Genomic DNA, 18,167 nt, shown 5'->3' on the forward strand with positions numbered 1-18,167 from the left:
CAGTGCAAATGCAGTGAGTAGGCATAGTACTGTTTTAAAGTGATTCAGTACTGCAAGCATTATTTGATGGAGATTATTGTCTTTCAATACACCTCCCCTGATTTTTTTTTTATATGGCGCACCCCCCAAAAAGCTCCCCATAATGTCTATGTATAACTTTGTGAACTAATATAAAGCTATATTGTTCTGGCATTATTTAGTATGGGAAATATACACATGGCCTCCACCCATCCTCATTTTCTGTTTTTAAGCTCTGCAAGGTTCAGATCAAAGTTCACTTACAGATTTTGTGCATTTGACATGCAGTCTATAATGATAAAACGAAAGTGCTGATGATGGAATTTAACGTATACGATTTGAATGATGATTGATTGACAGTGTGGACAGCCCCGCCCCCCCTCCCCCCCACATCTCCCCTCTTTCTCTGTGGTTGTAAAATACAAATCAATACTAATCTGCTTGTCCTGTTCTTCAGCCTCTTCACTGTATTTCTTTCTCTGCATCACCTTCATTCCCCTTTCCAGAGCCATCACTTACCATATAATCTAGTTTAAGGTGTGTGTGCGTGTGTGTGTGTGTGTGGGGGGGGGGGGGGGGGGGGGGGGGGGGGGGTTTGATGCTCAAGAGCTGTCAAAATGCTACTTTCTCTTTCTCACTATCGCTGCTGACATCCAGCGAATGTGAAAGGGATACATGAAATGAAAAAATAAAAAAAATTCAAATGTCATCATTTTAATTGGGCTTTTTAAACATGACTCTATTTTAGACAAAAAAACAAAATCAAAAGTCATTGGATACATTTTTTTCATAATATACATTTAAAATATAGCTTTTGTATAAGCATAGCCATTTGAAGATTTAATGTTTTGTTCCATACAAGCAGAAATGTCAAAGGATATAAGGACATAAGAGGTGCAGCAGCTCAGTCTGTAGGGACTTGGGTTTAGAAACGACGGTTCAAGTCTGGAAATAGGTCTAGTATGGAGACGTACCAGTTCACTTCCCTAAGCACAGCTGAGGTGCCCTTGAGCAAGGTGTCAAGGGTTTGTTCACCAGGTAGGGACCAATTGAAAAACTTGGTAAAGAATATTTTGCATAATAAAAGCCCTTTAAACTATTTATATGCTTTGTGTTATAGCTATAATTGCTCTAAGCTAAAGAGAGAAAGGCCTTGTATTGGTTTTTGTCTGGGGCCTTCACTTGACTAAAAACCGCCCCTCTACCCCAAATACAAAGTCTTCAGATCAACTTAAAGAGACTCACTCTGACGGAGAAGTTTGATTTGTTTGAAAAGATTTAATAGCTCCACATACACTGGCTTGGACTCCCATTAAGTATTTTCCTCTTTCAATCCATTCAGTGATTTAATCAAATTACAGAAATATTATGTGGATGATGTTCTTGTGATTGATGACGACTCTGCTGAAATAATGTTTCGGAGACGCTGACTTAAAAGTTGCAAATCATCGTCTTTGTTTTTCCCAAGAAAAACATCCGTTGTTTTAGCAAATCACCAAATAAAATATGTTTAAAGTAACAAAGACTGTTAATGGGTAAGGAACAAACTTCGAAGTAAGAAGACGTTTTTTTTAAAAAGCCTTGAGGTCAACAGAGTGAAGTTGCTAATGTACGGGGTATTCTGTCTGAGGATGTCTCCAACTCAGGAGCAGCAAAATAATTATATCGAAGCCACACTGAAGGATTATTCTGATAAATGATCTGTTAAACCCACAGAGGAATCAGGCCACGCCCTGAAATTAACTGGGTGCATCATATCAGGCCCAAAATAAGGCCAAGTGTCTTTAAGTGTGTTGCCTGCTTTAGACAGAACTCGTGTTTGAGAGGAGCAGCTGAGGTTATTTGTTTTCTGGAAACAATTATATAAATATATGAATATTTATATTTGTTTGTTTATTTATTTTTTATTTTATTATATTCATATTTATTTATTTTATTGATATTTTTTTATAAATATGCTGGCCAGTCAGAGACAAACAGGTGATCAGTCCAGACGAAAGAGCTGAACATTTTTACAGCGAGGCGAAGAACAATCTGGTTGAAGAGCAGGTGTGTGTTTTTATTTAACCCAGGTGAGCTGGGTTGAGCTTGACGAGGGGGGGCGTGGCTGTCATGCTGAGTGGAGGAAAGGTAAGGAGAGGCGAGTAGAAAATTAATATATATGACCCTTGGTTGCAGGGCATGAATTTTCTGGACTGTATAATGATGTGGTGTGATTGTGTGTGTGTGTGTGTGTGTGTGTGTGTGTGTGTGTGTGTGTGTGTGTGTGTCTTTCTACATGTTTGTAAAAGCAACCTCCATCTTTTGGAGGTCTGACTGTCGTCCCTGCAGCAACGTAAACAAGGCTGCTTCCTGTTCCGCTCAGTTTGTTTTATGTGTGTTGTTGACATGCTTTGCAGCTTTCTGCCTTACCTGTTCTTCCTCCTCATTTCTCTTCCCTCCTTCTTCTTCTTCTTCTTCTTCTTCTTCTTCTTCTTCTTCTTCTTCTTTTTTTTTGTCCTCTCCACATTTTCTGAATCTTTATTCGCTCCTCCTCTTCATCGTTGTATTTGAACCTCCCCTACTTGGAAAGATGGAGCTGGAGAACAAGTATACAACATTATTACCACTTCCCCGTTCTCTTCCAATGGCAGTGCATTTCTGCCTGCTCATAAGTGACTGTTGTCTAATGGAGGCATTCAGAGAGCCTCTCTGGCATTAGACTGAAGACAGCTGCAATTGGATTAGTGTGAAACTGGATCTGGTTTGTGGTGTTTTCGGATGTGGAGGCTGATGGTAGTCTCTCATCCTAAATGAGGTCTTACCCACTCACTGCGGTCAACCTCTGACATGATGGATGAAACCGTTTGAATGATTTAATGTTTGACCCGCTGGTTGTTGGCATTAGCAGCAGCTCTAGACCTGGACCACGTACCCTTAATGAGTCCCCTCCAGGTTGGTTCTTGAACCAGACGGTCGCCAGGTGTGGACCAAATCTGGAAACTGGTTCTGTAACTGGAGAGGTGCTGAGAGTGGAAGAGGGATTTTCCTGTTGAGCGATTAATAAAGTTTGTCTTCTTTTCTTCATATTGATAAAGATGTTATGAGTCATCTTGATTTTATAAAGACTGACTTGTCTCAGCACCACCAACTAAAGCTGACCTCCATGCAGCGTCCCAAAACATCAAACATATTTAGGATTTTTTTCACAATCATGTCATTGTCCTCTTTGACTTACTAAACATATGTTAAGTAGAGGGGAGGGGTTTGTGTGTGTGTATGTAAAGCTCCATCTTAATGTTCTTAAGTTGTCAGTCTGACTGGCGACCCTGCAATTCAATAAAGCTTAATGTTCCACTTAACTCTTTATGTGCGTTAAAATATGAACATGCGGCTCAGAATCGGTCTTCTCTCAACCGCTGCATCTGGGTTTGACCCTCAGCAGCCACGTCGATGTGTCCATTGGCCGGACAAGGAACCACAAATTGCCCCAGCGTTTCATTTTGAATGTGTATGAAATGATTTGTTACTACTACACAACAAACACCATGCTGTTGGTGAATATGCGAGTGTGTCCTGTGATGGAAATAATTGATAATTAATAAAGATGTCTGTCTTTGAGAGTTTTTATTCCTGAAAGAAAGAAAGAAAGAACGCAAATACACAGAGTGTGATACAAAGTGCAATCTGTCAGAAGCTCAAAGAGGCAAAACGAAGAAAAATACTTTTCATACGTCGCGTCAAAAATGCAGACATATAGACAGTTTCTGTCTTGTATTAATAACAAAAGCAGATGTTCAGGTTTCATATAAAAGCAGAAGTTCATGCAGGTGTTTCATGTAAAACCAGGAGTTGTTCTTTATGTCTCAGACAGTTTCACAGTTACATTATTTTAGCATATAAACATGATGTAATTTCCATCACAGACCTTAAAGCGTCTTAAACTGTGACTTGCAGTAAACAGTGTCTTGCCATCCTACTAATCTACTATTTAAAACCCTGTTTGAACAGGATCTGACCAAGTCTAATTCAAACTCGGTCTGCTTAATGTGTAATGAGTGAGTTAGTCTTTTGGAATCACACTCTCTTAAAAAATATTAATTGTAAGGATGATGTTAGAAGATCCAGGCCTGTTTGACACAAGGGAAATAGAAATGCAGTTTTTCTTTTAACTAAAATCTTTTCTGTACCAACCACCTTTAAAGATGTGTGTTGTCGGTTCAGATGGATGTGTGTTTCAGACACTAATTTGCCCTTCACAGGGATAACAAAGACAACCTTGAGCCTTGACATGTTGCATAACACCTTTCAATGAAGACAGAAAACTGTGACACACTAACAGCAAAGACAAAGACACCTCATGATAGATAGATAGATAGATAGATAGATAGATAGATAGATAGATAGATAGATAGATAGATAGATAGATAGATAGATAGATAGATAGATAGATAGATAGATAGATAGATAGATAGATAGATAGATAGATAGATAGATACTTTATTGATCCCGAGGGAAATTCAAGTCATCAAATATCATATATCATATACACTTCTGTGGATTATCACTGCAGACTCAAGTTTAAAAAAAAAAAAAACAATGGTCAAAAGATCATTATCATTAACACACAGATCCCTGTTACGAAGCAGCCACAGCGTGCTGCATTATCCTGAACTTGAATGTCACATCTCCTGATCACAACATGTAGGAGACAAAGAAATGATGATTGGAAATGTTTTTTTGAAAAGACAGAAAACATCCCTGTCAGTTGGATTTAAAAGTTTAATCTGTTGAACTCACTAAGATTGTCCAACAGTAAGGATCGGCTAAGAAGACACTTATGTACTTGAGTTTGGAGAAATCTGTCTGAAATTGTATAAAGTGCAAACTTAGTTGTGTTTTTGTATTTATAACGTTACCTATCAGGCGCCTTTGGTGGTGAGTTGGATAAAGTGGATTGGGAATTCTAACTGGGCAATATGGGAGGATGATCCATGGGGTGGCATGGCTCAGATGATGTGCCACCATTCATTCATCCATCCATTATCTATACAGCTATTCCCATTCTGGGATGCGAGGGTCTGGAGTCGAATCCAGATGTCATTGGGCGAGAGGAGGGGTACACCCTGCTGGTTACCAGTCAATCATACCTCAATGTGCTACCTGCCTAAAACACAGCATATTTATGACAGTGTGTCCAACACATTTATCCAACATATGAAAGCTTCCTGAACATTTCTAGAAAACTGACAGGATTTCTTTCCAACTTTTTATAATAACAAAACATTTTCTTTTGAAAAAAATAGAAGATGATATACTGAAAAATACATCTTTGTTGCTTTTTTTTGCCTCAGGGCGAGGAGGAGGGCGAGGAGGAGGAGGAGGAGGAGGAGGAGGAGGAGGAGGAGGGCGAGGAGGAGGAGGAGGAGGAGGAGGAGGAGGAGGAGGGGAGGTTATGAGGAGTCACTTAAGATGAAACCAGAGCTAAACGAGGGGAGAAGAGAGGAGGATGGGAGAAGACAAAGAGTGAGGCAGAGAGAGAGAGAGAGAAATCTGTTTACTTGTTGACATGTTAATCATCATGACATGTAAAGTCTGAAGTTACAGGAAGAGAGCGTCCCATGAAGATTGGTGTCTCTTTGGCTCTTTAAGGACTTTTTATTTGGATCTTTCTAGTGAGGCGGAGAAGGAGTTACGCTCCTGAACACCCAGATTCTTCTCTTTGTGTTTTATCAGAGAGATCTGCTATTCACTACATCTGTCTGGTTTTTTTTCAGCTTCACCCTTTAATCCGCAACTAAAGGAACTTTTACTATTTTGTTTCGTACTTCTCCTCCTTTTTTTTTTTTTTTTTTTTTTTACATCTGAACACACGTACTGCGAGGATGTGGTCTTGTATTACCGACTTTTTCACGTATGAAACCACAAAGTCTGTGGTCGTGAAGAGCTGGACCATTGGCATCATCAACCGCGTCGTCCAACTCCTCATCATCACCTACTTCATCGGGTCAGTGTTTACCTTGCTTTATATCAATCTGGTGAAATTCAAAAACACATATATACATTTACAAGAGAATATTTAATTTAATGTTTTGAGATTAAATTATTACATCACACGCCCTGAATGGTTGAAAGATGTTCACAGCACACCTGGATACTTTTAAATAAACATAATGCTTTTAAAAGCTTTTTATAGCATCATAATTCTTCTTATGCTCTAAAGTATTGTGTAGCATCAGCTTTAAGATCACTTCATGAAAGTATTGTTTGCTCAGTGAACAAATTTTCTTTTTGCATATTTTAAAGCAGCTAAACATCATTAACTCTCTCTGCCTTAAAGTGGACCTTTATTTCAGTTTAATGTTAAGAACATCCTCCAGATAAAGGTGAGACAAAGACAACTTAAATTCTCTGCCATTAAATTCATCACTTTAATGCAATTATGAGCGTTTTATGAAGACAATTCTGATCCTGAAATGTAAATACAACACTTACTGTGTAGAGAAAAATATATGGAAATGGAAGAGGTGAAATATAATCAGCGGCTGAGTCCTTCAATAACAGGATTTGTAAGACATTCCTGACACGCCTGGCATTTGGCCTCCTCAATTCTAAATCAATTTGTGGTCCAATATCCATCCGGTGTGTGGCGACGAACATCAACTAATGTTGCATCAAAACCCATTTATTTGGTATAAACAGCTTTTTAATTGATCTCCACTTAACCACTTCTATGTAAGGGTTCAATAAGTACTGCAAAGCTGTCTAAACCATCGATTTCAGACCAGGGTTGTGTATCTGTTTATCTGTGTGTGTGTGTGTGTGTGTGTGTGTGTGTGTGTGTGTGTGTGTGTGTGTGTGTGTGTGTGTGTGTGTGTGTATAGCCAAGTGTTTTAGAGACAAGACCAAGATCATAAATATGACTAAAAAATATTTATCTTGTGTGCAGGCAGCACGTCACTCACCGGAGCGATTGCAGGAGGAGATACAAATCAAATTACAAATGTGTTGCAATGATGTGTTGAGAAAGCGGCATGTTCCTTTTAATCACAGTAATGATGTGGAAAAGTAGTCAATAAGTGATGGTCCTGATCGGTCTTGATTTCAAATCCGAAGTCTGCACAATCTGACACTCAGATTGTGCAGAGAGTCAAAACCAAGTACAAATACATTTGATTTCAGACGAGACAGTGACCTTCAAAAAGTGATCTCAAGGCCGATTTCCAGTAAGGCTGCTACAACACCAATGTGTGTGTGTGTGTGTGTGTGTGTGTGTGTGTGTGTGTGTGTGTGTGTGTGTGTGTGTGTGTGTGTGTGCATTTCAGGTGGGTGTTTGTCTATGAGAAGGCCTACCAGATAAGAGACACAGCTATTGAATCTTCAGTGATGACCAAAGTGAAAGGTTTTGGAGTCTACAACGACAAAGTGATGGACGTGGCAGACTACGTCACTCCTACTCAGGTAAGAGCAGACTGATGGATGAATTCACAACATGGTTACTTTTAGCTTATATGTTGATTAATGTGCACTGTAATAATTCAATAAATAAATGAAAAATGAGTATTAGTCTCTGTGTGATGATATAACATGGGAGTTTTCAAGGTTAAAAATATATAACAGACAGGAAGAAGATAATGACAAAATGTACTGTATGATGAATTTGAGGTAAACATGTTTCATATAGGGACCTTAAAAGTTCTTATTTCAAGACATTGGACATTAAAATGAATTGAAAAATGTGGTGCACCCATGTGCCACCCCAAAGTTCCCTCTGGTGGCGGCCCTGTTGTCCTTGTGTTTTAATTTGGTGAACAATGCAAAACGTTCATGAAACAAACAAGTTCAAAGTCTTTTCTTTAACCTTAAAGTTTGTAAATTGTAGTTTTTGCAATACTGAAATGAGTACAAGTATCAGAACAGGTAAATGAATGATACAAAAACACATCTCTCTCATGGTTTGTTGAGTTTTATAGACCACTCTCTCTTTGGCCTGGCTGGTATATGTTTATGTTTGATTTATAAACAACTGCCTTCAAGGTGCTATATAAGCAAAGGTATTATTGCTGTTATCATTGATCTTTGTCTGCAGGGAGCTTCAGTCTTCTGTATCATCACCAAACTGATCACGACAGAAAACCAGGTCCAAGGATATTGCCCTGAGGTCAGACACTGTCGCTTTGATTCTTCCAATACTGCCACCAGTAAATTAATTTACTGCATCACTAATACTTCCTTTAATAATGCTCATACTGTTATGTGATTTACTGCTCATTACTGTTGCTTGTGTGGTGGTCTGCGATTCCCAGAGTGAGAAGAAGTACGTTTGTTCTCAGGACAGCGATTGCAACAAGTTTGTGAACAGGCTGGGAAGTTATGGTGAGATCTGTATGTATATATGTATGTATCTGTATGTATATATTATGTATGTACAATAATATATGTAGAAAATTATAGATACAAATATATGTTTAATATGTTTGTTAAGACTGAAATGTAGCTTCAAGCCTCATTTTCACACATGTAGTCCTTAAAATGACAATAGATTTTTGGGCAGACTGCCCATTAAATCTTTATGAGTTGGACCTCACACATGGTGGGTGCAGGATGTAAACGTCCCGTTGAATGGGCAGTGAATTATCTCGAAACACCCCAACATCACCCAAAACAATTGTACTTAAGGGCTGACAGGATAAGTTGAGGAAGAAGTTTGAGTTAAAAAAATGTGGCTTTAGTTCTCGCACATGCAGTTCACTTCGACAATATCAGGACGTTTCTGCAGCTGTTTTCGCACATGCACTCCTGATCATATTTAGATAAGTTTAGGACGACTGCTCCAGATATTCTCCTGACATGGGTGTTCACATACAGTATGCACCTTTCATACAGGACCCCCCCCCCCCCATTCATACACTGACTCCAGATAGAGAATATAAAAGTCCCTCCCCCCTCACATTGGTAAGAGGTGAATTCTACTGAGAATATCCTGCTGCGTTCTCACATCAGCTCACTCGGAATTACTGTGGAAAAAATAACTTGCAGGAGAAACTTCTAACGAAGAATGTGTCTGATTGCAATACAACGTACAACTCCCCCTGCAAAAAAAAAATCAGTGTGAGTTACATTTTTCCTTCTCTGTTCAGGAATTCTCACAGGGAGATGTGTTGCTTTCAACAAGACAGTCAAGATGTGTGAGATCAAAGGATGGTGTCCTGCCGAGATCGACACCATCAAGCCGTAAGACTAAATCCTGCATCATGATGATTAAAGGGATACTTCACCCATTTGCATGAAGCTGTGTATCATTAGAAACATGGTAGTAGTGTTGAATGGTCGTGAATCCAGCCCTCATTTTGCCCTGAGACGAGAAAAATGTGTCATATTGCATCACATGAAGAAAACTTCCAGGCAAAGCAAAACACATTTTTCTCGTCTCAGGGCAAAATGAGGGCTGGACTCACGACCATTCGACACTACTACCATGTTTCTAATGATACACAGCTTCATGTAAATGGGTGAAGTATCCCTTTAAGATGCTTTTTTACATCCAATTTAAACAACATCACAAACAAACAAATGACTCCGAGCAGCAGTTGACCAGTAACTCCACTGGTCTCCATGACAAAGTACAGCAGTATGTTTGCTTTAAGAGATCTCTACAGCTTACATTTTAGAAGGCACTTTGACCAAGACATTTGCAGTTATCAAATTTACCCTGTATAGTATCAGGTTACCTGCAAGACACGCAACAACACTTTTTGGAACAATGGGAACCAAAGCGGTTAAGTCCCACATGATACATAAAATGCACTGAAGTTATGTATTCTCGTCTAAAAAGGTTTAAAATTTGAATCTAAAAAGTTTGTGAGTCTGAGCAAATTGATTTCTTTTTTTTCCTCTCGCTCGCAGAACGCCAATGATGGAAGTGGAGAATTTCACCATTTTCATTAAGAACAGTATCCGATTCCCAACCTTCAACTACACCAAGTATGACTGTTATGGTTTGAAATCTGAGGAGGATGATTAAACTTTGTCGTGGCATGATGATACAGTGACGTGTGTTTCGTTACACAGAGGGAACTTTCTTCCGACCATCACTGACTCGTACATCAAAAAATGTAACTTTGACATGGAAAACAACATGTACTGCCCCATCTTCAGAGTTGGAGACGTGGTACGCTACGCAAAGCAGAACTTCACCAAACTGGCAGATAAGGTACATCTTTTAGAGAAGTCCGTGTCATGTTGTCAAATCTAAATTGCAAAGGGAGGCTCACATAAACCACTTCTCATGAGATTCACTGTTGCAGATTATTTCGTCATTGTGATTGTTATAATTTGCTGCCTTAGCTGTCTGAAATAAGAGGGAGTTTTTTCTACACTCTGGACAATTTGAAAAGCACAGGAGCCTTCAGGCAGGCATGTTCACACATGCACCTCACAGGGAGTCTATACGGAGTCTATCGCGATAATGATAAATTTTGTCTTTTTATTGAAACATTTTTATTTTTTTTTAATTGTCTGAAAATCTCATAAAGTCTTTGGAAGTTTTGAGCATGTGTGAAAGCAAGTGTGTCCAGGTAAACCATTGTAAAAGGCCTCCCTTGCAAATGAGTTGTAGTTTGTGAGCATGCAGGATGTGCAGTCTTTGCAAAATCATCTGTAACTAAAATTACAAAAAAAAACCATAATTTAAGTGTTATAAAAATGTTTTTAATTGTCATTTTGATGCTGGTTTTTGCAAACTGCTGTAATGTAGCTCAGATGTTGCTGTAGCTATAAGGAAGATCATTCTTCCCCTCATTATGCATCAGTGACTTTTAGATTGAATACAAACCGTCACAGGGAATTAAATATTGTACTTTGATACAGCAGTACTGAATAGAGCTAATGTCTTCCGATTTTTGAGGGACTGCTTCTGAGACTCAAGTCAGGTTCAGGACTCTTGATGTTTGGGACTATTTAATGGGCTCGTTATAACTCCTGCTATTTATTTGGTATAAAATATCAAACTATCATCTGCATACTAATAAAGTCTGTCATTTGTAATCGGTCTAATTTTAAAAATGTCTGTCAGGGAGGAGTGATTGGAATAAAGATTGGCTGGCTATGTGATCTGGACAAGTCAGACGACGAGTGTAACCCTTCCTACTCGTTCACCCGACTGGATGCCATGTCAACCAAGAACGACGTCTCACCTGGCTACAATTTCAGGTAAATAGTTATTGGTCTCGTAAACTGAAACAGAGGACTCAATTCTCCTGTTTTTTACTTCTCTAAACAGTCCCCCTATAGGGAGAGTGTACACTGATTCCCAAGATTAAAGTGTGTATTTATAAAGAAAACATGATGTGTCAATCCACACAGGTTCGCTAAATACTATAAGACGGAGAATGGGACAGATTACCGCACTCTGGTCAAAGCCTATGCTATCAGGTTTGATGTTCTGGTCAATGGAAATGTGAGTATATATAAGTGTGAGAGTGTATCAGCTCAAACAAGCGGCAACCTCAAGTATTAAAACATTAAATCACTGTGAAAGTTTCTTTAAAAGGGAAAAAACAGTTCCAGAGTTTCCACTTGAGAATGCATTAAAAAAAATTAATACATAAAAATTGTAAAAACAGATCATTTCATTTTGGTAAAGACTGTGCATTTTTTTTAAATTGCTCATCCATTTTAATGATATAAAGGTTAAGTGTTATGCTTAATTTTGCTAAATTACGGGTAGGCTGAGTTGACTGATTTGTTGGCATATTGTGGAAGATTTTCAAAAGGTTTAAATCAGGCTCACTTCCACCTCTTTATCTGTTTCTTAATGAAGGGAACATTGGTTTAATAAGATTTCCAATATGGTGACCACCATTAATGTCATGCTTCAAAAGGACTCTTTTGTAACCGATGTCACTGACATTACGTCCAGGGCTTTTAAATATACGATAACTGTGTAATTATCTGGAAAATGTTTCATTTTATTCACAATGTAAACCTTAGAGACTAGAAACAAAGACATGGGTGTTACAAAAGACATCCAACTCAACAGTACCGCTGTATTCATTAAGTGTTGTACATTTCCAAGAGACTATTGATTAAAACCATTTTTTTTTTTCCGTAGGCAGGGAAGTTCAACATGATCCCAACACTCATCAACATGGTGGCAGCCTTCACGTCAGTGGGAGTGGTGAGTGTTATTGAGCCATGAAAGTTTATGCATCACCCATCTGTCATTAAGTAGTTTTTGCTTTTTGACTAAATCAGATTCAAAAATACTTTATTAATCCCAGGGGCCAATTCGGTTGTAGCCATTGCTCGAAGACACAATACAGATGTTGGATTAGTATAAAAAAATTAAAGAATGTAAAAAATCAATAGACAAAATAAGATAAGCAATACAACAATAAGTATCCTACCAGATTGGACTGGAATAATAGGCTATGCATTACATCTCTAGCTTTAGCCCTGTTCAGTGTTGCCAGATGGAATATAGAGCAATATTGTAGATTTAAAATTATAAATTTAACTTAAAGCTATCTTACATAAAAAGACAGGTCCTTAATACTTGAGTGAATGACAAAAAAACATTTATGTAAATAAACTAAAAAAACAAAGAAATTAACTATTAAAGCGTTGATTATTGCTAACTGCTCCGCCTCTATAGGCACTGTGTAGCAGAGCTAGTAGCATTTTAAGCTGTTGTGATGTGCCTTATCCTAATGCATAACAAACCACAGGTGTTCACAGGGCATCGCAGCAGCAAGCTTGCCTGAATGGTAATCTCAGCTGATATGATTGGTTGGTTGCTCTCAAATAACAAACGAAAAAAAAAAAAAAAATTGTTTGAGTGTACATTGAAATTGCAAAATAATCATACATTTGACCTTTTCTGCAATTATTGATCATACAGAGGGCAAAATAAGGGAACAAATATGATAGTTATTGTACATCTGACAACACTGGCTTTGTTTCTTCCAAGAAGTTGATGTAGTTAGGATATGGCAATCATTTATTAGCATTTCCCCAATTTGCTTTCAAATTCATTCAAGACCAAAGTCATGAAATCAAACTAACCAGTTCAGTGAAAGACAGACTACTGCAATGTTTGAGACTTAAAATGGCTGTTTTGTTTGAATGTTGGGATCATTTTACTCTAAGGAGAAGAAACATAAAATGTTGTTGTTTTTATTTTTCAGGGCACGGTGCTGTGTGACATCATACTACTAAACTTCCTGAAAGGAGCCGAGCAGTACAAGGCCAAGAAGTTTGAAGAGGTAAAATAGACAGTTTCTAAAATAATCACAATGTAAATTCCTTCTGTAGATCCTATTTGATAACAATGAATGTGTGTTTTTCTCTTTACCTGTACCTGTAATAATGGATGTTAGCAGCTTTGGGGGCAGAGGTATACAAATCAGAGTTGTTAAGTTCTAATAAAACAGTTTTTACACATTGATACAGATAACTGTGTTAGAAATAGCATCACATTCTTAGTTTTATTGGCTGCCGGAGATCTGATGTACAGTGAGTTATGGTATTTTCTCTGAAATTACCTTACATATATTGAATTGCAGAAACTGCATATGAAAAGTTGAAATATCTTAATTTATATTAGGCCTACTAATCCAATTATATATGAGGTTGGCTGTGAGAGTGGAACTGGAGAGAAACAAAGGGTTTTCAGTTTATTTTTTAGGCTAAGTCCTTGTCCGTCAAACAATCAGTGTTTCCACGGCAGAAAACCAAAACACAAGGAGCCAAAAGGCTCCATAGAGAAGAGGTTGTTAGTCGAGTTGGATGAAAATGTCTATCATGTTCGGCACAGCAAGTGCTATCTATATATTTTTCTATATATCTATATATTTTTTAATCATATTAAACTGATTTTTTTTAAATCTATAGTTAATACATTTCCTTCTCTCTCTGTTTTCTGTAGGTGTCGGACAGCCCGCTGCACAACGGAAATGGCCTGTATCGTTCACAGCTGTCACTTAGACAAAACGAGTCCATAATGAGATCCAGCGACTCGGGAGCATTTTCTATTGAACGATACACCTAAAGCTGCGACTGAGGAAGAAAAATGTGGGTCCAGGTTCTCTAAAATGCCACATATAGATTTGTGCTATGTTACTCTGAGAGATTTCAAGAGCTGCTGACAGGAAAAACTAACACAAATATAAAAGCAAAACCATGCTTTGCATGGGGAGACCTTTGGCATGTGACTTTAGCTTCGGGTTTTTGAGCACGATTGAACAAAAATGTGTATTAATAGAAATAAAACCTGAAAAATCATGTCTCTCTTTGCTTCTTCATTGTGCCTCATGTAAATAACAATGTTTTTTTTTTTTAAATGAGCTATCAGGAGAAAACTTGACACCTGGCAGCAATTCTTACATTCACTTGGCCATGACATGTTTTGTTTTCTTTGAGAAATCTTCAAAACATTCTTCCTGACATGCAGGTAAGTTAATAAGCTAAGAGATACTGCTACTTTAAAACACGAACAACATCTTAAATCAACTTTTAGGGTGTCATAGATTTATACATTTTTGGAAATACTCAAAATTGTTTACGGCTGCGTCAACAGCTGAGTAGTGTTGCCTCATGTGAGTCTGTAGTCCTTGAAGCGGACAGCCTTGGTTCAAATCCGACCTGTGGCTCCTATCCCACATTCCCACTCCCTCTCTTTCCCCAATTTCCGACTCTAGCCACTATCCTGTTTCTCCAATAAAGGCACAAAAATCCTGAAAATACATCTTTAAAATAGCATATGTATCAAGAGAGAGTTGCTTTAGGCAAATGAAATAAAACAAACAAACAAGCTGTTTCTCACAACATGAAGAAAAGGACGAGATAGTAAAGTAAGCCAAAAAGAATAGTAGCCTGGTTTGTCATTCACTATGAATCCCTTTAATGAGGTTAGGCCTAAGTATAATTCTGTTCAATTTGTTTTCTTAACACGTTCAGCTTCTCTATCCCAGGTTCAACTGTGAGATAAGTTTAAGCTGAATAATGTATAAAGTATATTTTCCGACTTCAGTGTGTTCACATTATTTCAGTTCAGAAACGCTGAATGTTTTAGCATCAGCAAAAAACAGCGTTGATGCGAAGGAGATAAGATAACTTTAAGTGTTACAAATTATATGTGAGCAAAACACGAGTTCAATCATAAAGTATGTTAACATTGATGAAATATTTTTTGCCCAACATGTGATGACGATTATGAGGTGAAGTGAGTCGGGTCCCTAATTCTTTCCTTTTTGAAGTTGTTGTTCCGACTTGAGTTTTATTTATTGCGCATTTTTCAAATAAGAAAATCGTTTTTCAGATGTGTCTGACACATAGACTGTAAATGCTCTGCGGCATAATCCTCACTAATGACTTCATGCTATGGGAAGTGCGCATGCGCAATGTCAGTCAGTTTTGCACACAGTAGACACGACGTCACCCTCTCCATGGCAGCCAGAGGTCCGTGATTTGTGCCGCTTCCTACAGGGGGCGCTAACGCAACAAAAAGCTGCGATGATACCACCCATGTCTTCTCCAACGTCCTCAGTAAGGATATAAGTATCTGGGACTTTGCTAGCTAGCCTCATTCAGCGATTTTCATCTGATAAACAATCATGTCTGGAAGAGGAAAGGGAGGCAAAGGACTCGGGAAAGGAGGCGCCAAGCGTCACCGTAAAGTTCTCCGTGATAACATCCAGGGCATCACCAAGCCCGCTATCCGCCGTCTGGCTCGCCGTGGTGGCGTGAAGCGTATCTCCGGTCTGATCTATGAGGAGACCCGCGGTGTGTTGAAGGTCTTCCTGGAGAATGTGATCCGTGATGCTGTCACTTACACCGAGCACGCCAAGAGAAAGACCGTGACCGCCATGGATGTGGTTTACGCTCTGAAGAGACAGGGACGCACCCTGTACGGATTCGGAGGTTAAACGTCCAACTTAGACGACCTGAAAACAAAAGGCCCTTTTAAGGGCCGCCCACCAACTCTTAAAAGAGCAAATCTGTCTAACAACTATTTCAAATTAGTGAGTTTTAGATTCACAAGTACTTAACAATTGTTACGATGACGTCCATGTGGACTTATATATGTTGTACTGTAGAAGACCTTTCTATAAAACCTGTTTAAGTAATATTCGAAATATTCACTTAGTAGCAGCAGTAGCGTTATACTTAATTCTATCATTAACGAAGATTTACAGACGCGCGGAAAAGCTCTCTATCTACAGGTTGTGATGTGACGTCATACTTGTGACTTGTAAACCAACTACTTTGTCCCGCCTCTGTATAGATAGGCGGGGAGTAGGCCAAGAATGGACAATACATGTGAGACAATGGGCAATCGAAAACTTTTGTATCTTACAATCTTGGCTGTAAACATTGACTTAAACACACCACATGGTGGCAGTATTTGTCTAGTCACGTTTGGACTGCAGCTTCATCTGCCGTGAAGAAATGTCTTCATGCTGATGTGACTGAGAACTTAGAGAGAAAAGTCAGATGGATAAATTCACTTTTTATATAAATGACTTCCCATGATGTGGAAAAAATGAAGTGAATTTATCCATCTGACTTTTCTCTCTCTTAAGTTCAGTCACATCAGCATGAAGACATTTCTTCACGGCAGATGAAGCTGCAGTCTGGTGTCAACGGTGAATCCATTGGCACTGATGTTCAGAAGTGTCTCTGTCTGATACAGACACCGGATTCAAGAAATATGAAAAACAATCACTCTGAAGCCTGATGACATTCACTAAAACATAAACAAAGTGTTAAAGACATTTTCATTGGGACTTTTGTTTTCATCCCTTACACTTAATTTATCTGACAATCTCTTTTTCTACTTTTTCTAGGTCTTTTGATTGTGGGTCGGCCTCTAGAAAAGTGGATGGTCTAGTTAAATAAAAAAAACGGGTTCCCTTTCATCTCCGTTTTAGTGCTTTTCTGCTTTGTTGGCAGTAAGCCTATAACTTCACATCATTCGTCTGTCTGTCTCTATCTATCCATCTCCCACTCATCATGGACTCGCATAAAGCTTTTGAACCTCTTAACGACAGTGTTTATTTAGCGGCATTTTCTTTCTCTACAGGGACTTCCTGGAGAAACTAATAATCCTTTAAAGAATGTTACTGTGATTTATGAGGAAACAAACTCTTACTTTCCTCTCCCAAAAAGTCCCTGCTGTTTATTTCCTTATGTATAGGTGTAGGACAGGTACCTGTCAATTTGTGTACTTGACTTCCAAAGCACCAGAATTTCCAGTTTGGAAAGATTGCATTTGTGTGAGTCTTGGTTTTACTTAATTTCTAGTTTGGTTCTGTTCCTGCATAATCTGTAATAAAAAAATATATATGGACGTTCATAAACTTTTTCTGTTTATTTGACAACCCAAACATATTTAATTTCTTCATTAGTCTTTCTTATATATTCAATTCAATCAAGTGCTACAAAAGGGCACACATGAACAACATTGCAGTTATACTAAAATTTCACAAAGAAAATAAACTGTCAATAATAATAAAGAGTAAAGTGACCTTAGTGGAATGATGGATACGATAAGAAACTGATGTCAAATAGAATAAAGGGGAATAGTGTATGAAGACCAAATAAAGCATTAGGTGCAGCATAAGAGGAAAAAACATTGCCTTAAAATTACTAAGTAACGTGTAATTTTAGGTGTAAGTTGTACAAACAACTGCTTATTTAGCATAGTACACTAATATTTGAGTTCAATTAACTTAAACTGTTGTAGACAGTACTCAACAATTTAATTAAGATATACTCTTGATATAGTATGGACTACTCAAAATTACTATTTTAAACAACTTATTTATTTAAGTCGGGCTAACTAATGTGACGTGCCCTGCAACTTAGAATTTCTTTGTTGTACTTACTTGAACAGAATTCTGATTTACTTATTAAAGCCATGCAAACCGATTGCCTTAAAAAGACCAAGTAAGTTGTACTTATAACTTAAGTGCTCTAAACATATTAAAAAAAACAGGTTTGGTTTTTCCAAAATAATCACATTTACAGATACATGTGATAAATCATGATAGTAAAACAGTTGAAATTTCAATAATATGCACATTTTTATTTATTTTTTCAAATCTTTCTTCTGCATGAACACAGACACCAACAATACAGCTGAATTACTGAACTTCCTGTATCAGAAA

The 18,167-nt window shown here is 38.0% G+C and overlaps 2 protein-coding genes across 2 annotated transcripts; both read left to right on the top strand.

Moving 5' to 3' along the window:
- The first annotated feature begins 5,449 nt into the window (after window positions 1–5,449).
- On the top strand, window positions 5,450–14,229 carry p2rx3b (purinergic receptor P2X, ligand-gated ion channel, 3b). Its single transcript, XM_079338584.1, has 12 exons — window positions 5,450–6,004; window positions 7,323–7,458; window positions 8,087–8,158; window positions 8,304–8,373; window positions 9,138–9,231; window positions 9,904–9,981; window positions 10,069–10,210; window positions 11,072–11,208; window positions 11,362–11,455; window positions 12,110–12,175; window positions 13,185–13,262; window positions 13,925–14,229. The coding sequence occupies exons 1-12, from the start codon at window positions 5,883–5,885 to the stop codon at window positions 14,045–14,047; spliced, it is 1,212 nt and encodes a 403-aa protein (XP_079194710.1). The 5' UTR covers window positions 5,450–5,882; the 3' UTR covers window positions 14,048–14,229.
- A 1,342-nt stretch (window positions 14,230–15,571) lies between these two features.
- Window positions 15,572–15,978, top strand: LOC306820676 (histone H4). The gene has a single exon (XM_079338600.1). It carries the CDS (start codon window positions 15,612–15,614, stop codon window positions 15,921–15,923), a length of 312 nt encoding a protein of 103 aa, XP_079194726.1. The 5' UTR covers window positions 15,572–15,611; the 3' UTR covers window positions 15,924–15,978.
- Window positions 15,979–18,167: the final 2,189 nt, after the last annotated feature.

The sequence above is a fragment of the Symphodus melops genome (genome assembly GCF_947650265.1).
Source record: "Symphodus melops genome assembly, chromosome: 2".
NCBI classification, from domain to species: Eukaryota; Metazoa; Chordata; class Actinopteri; order Labriformes; family Labridae; genus Symphodus; species Symphodus melops.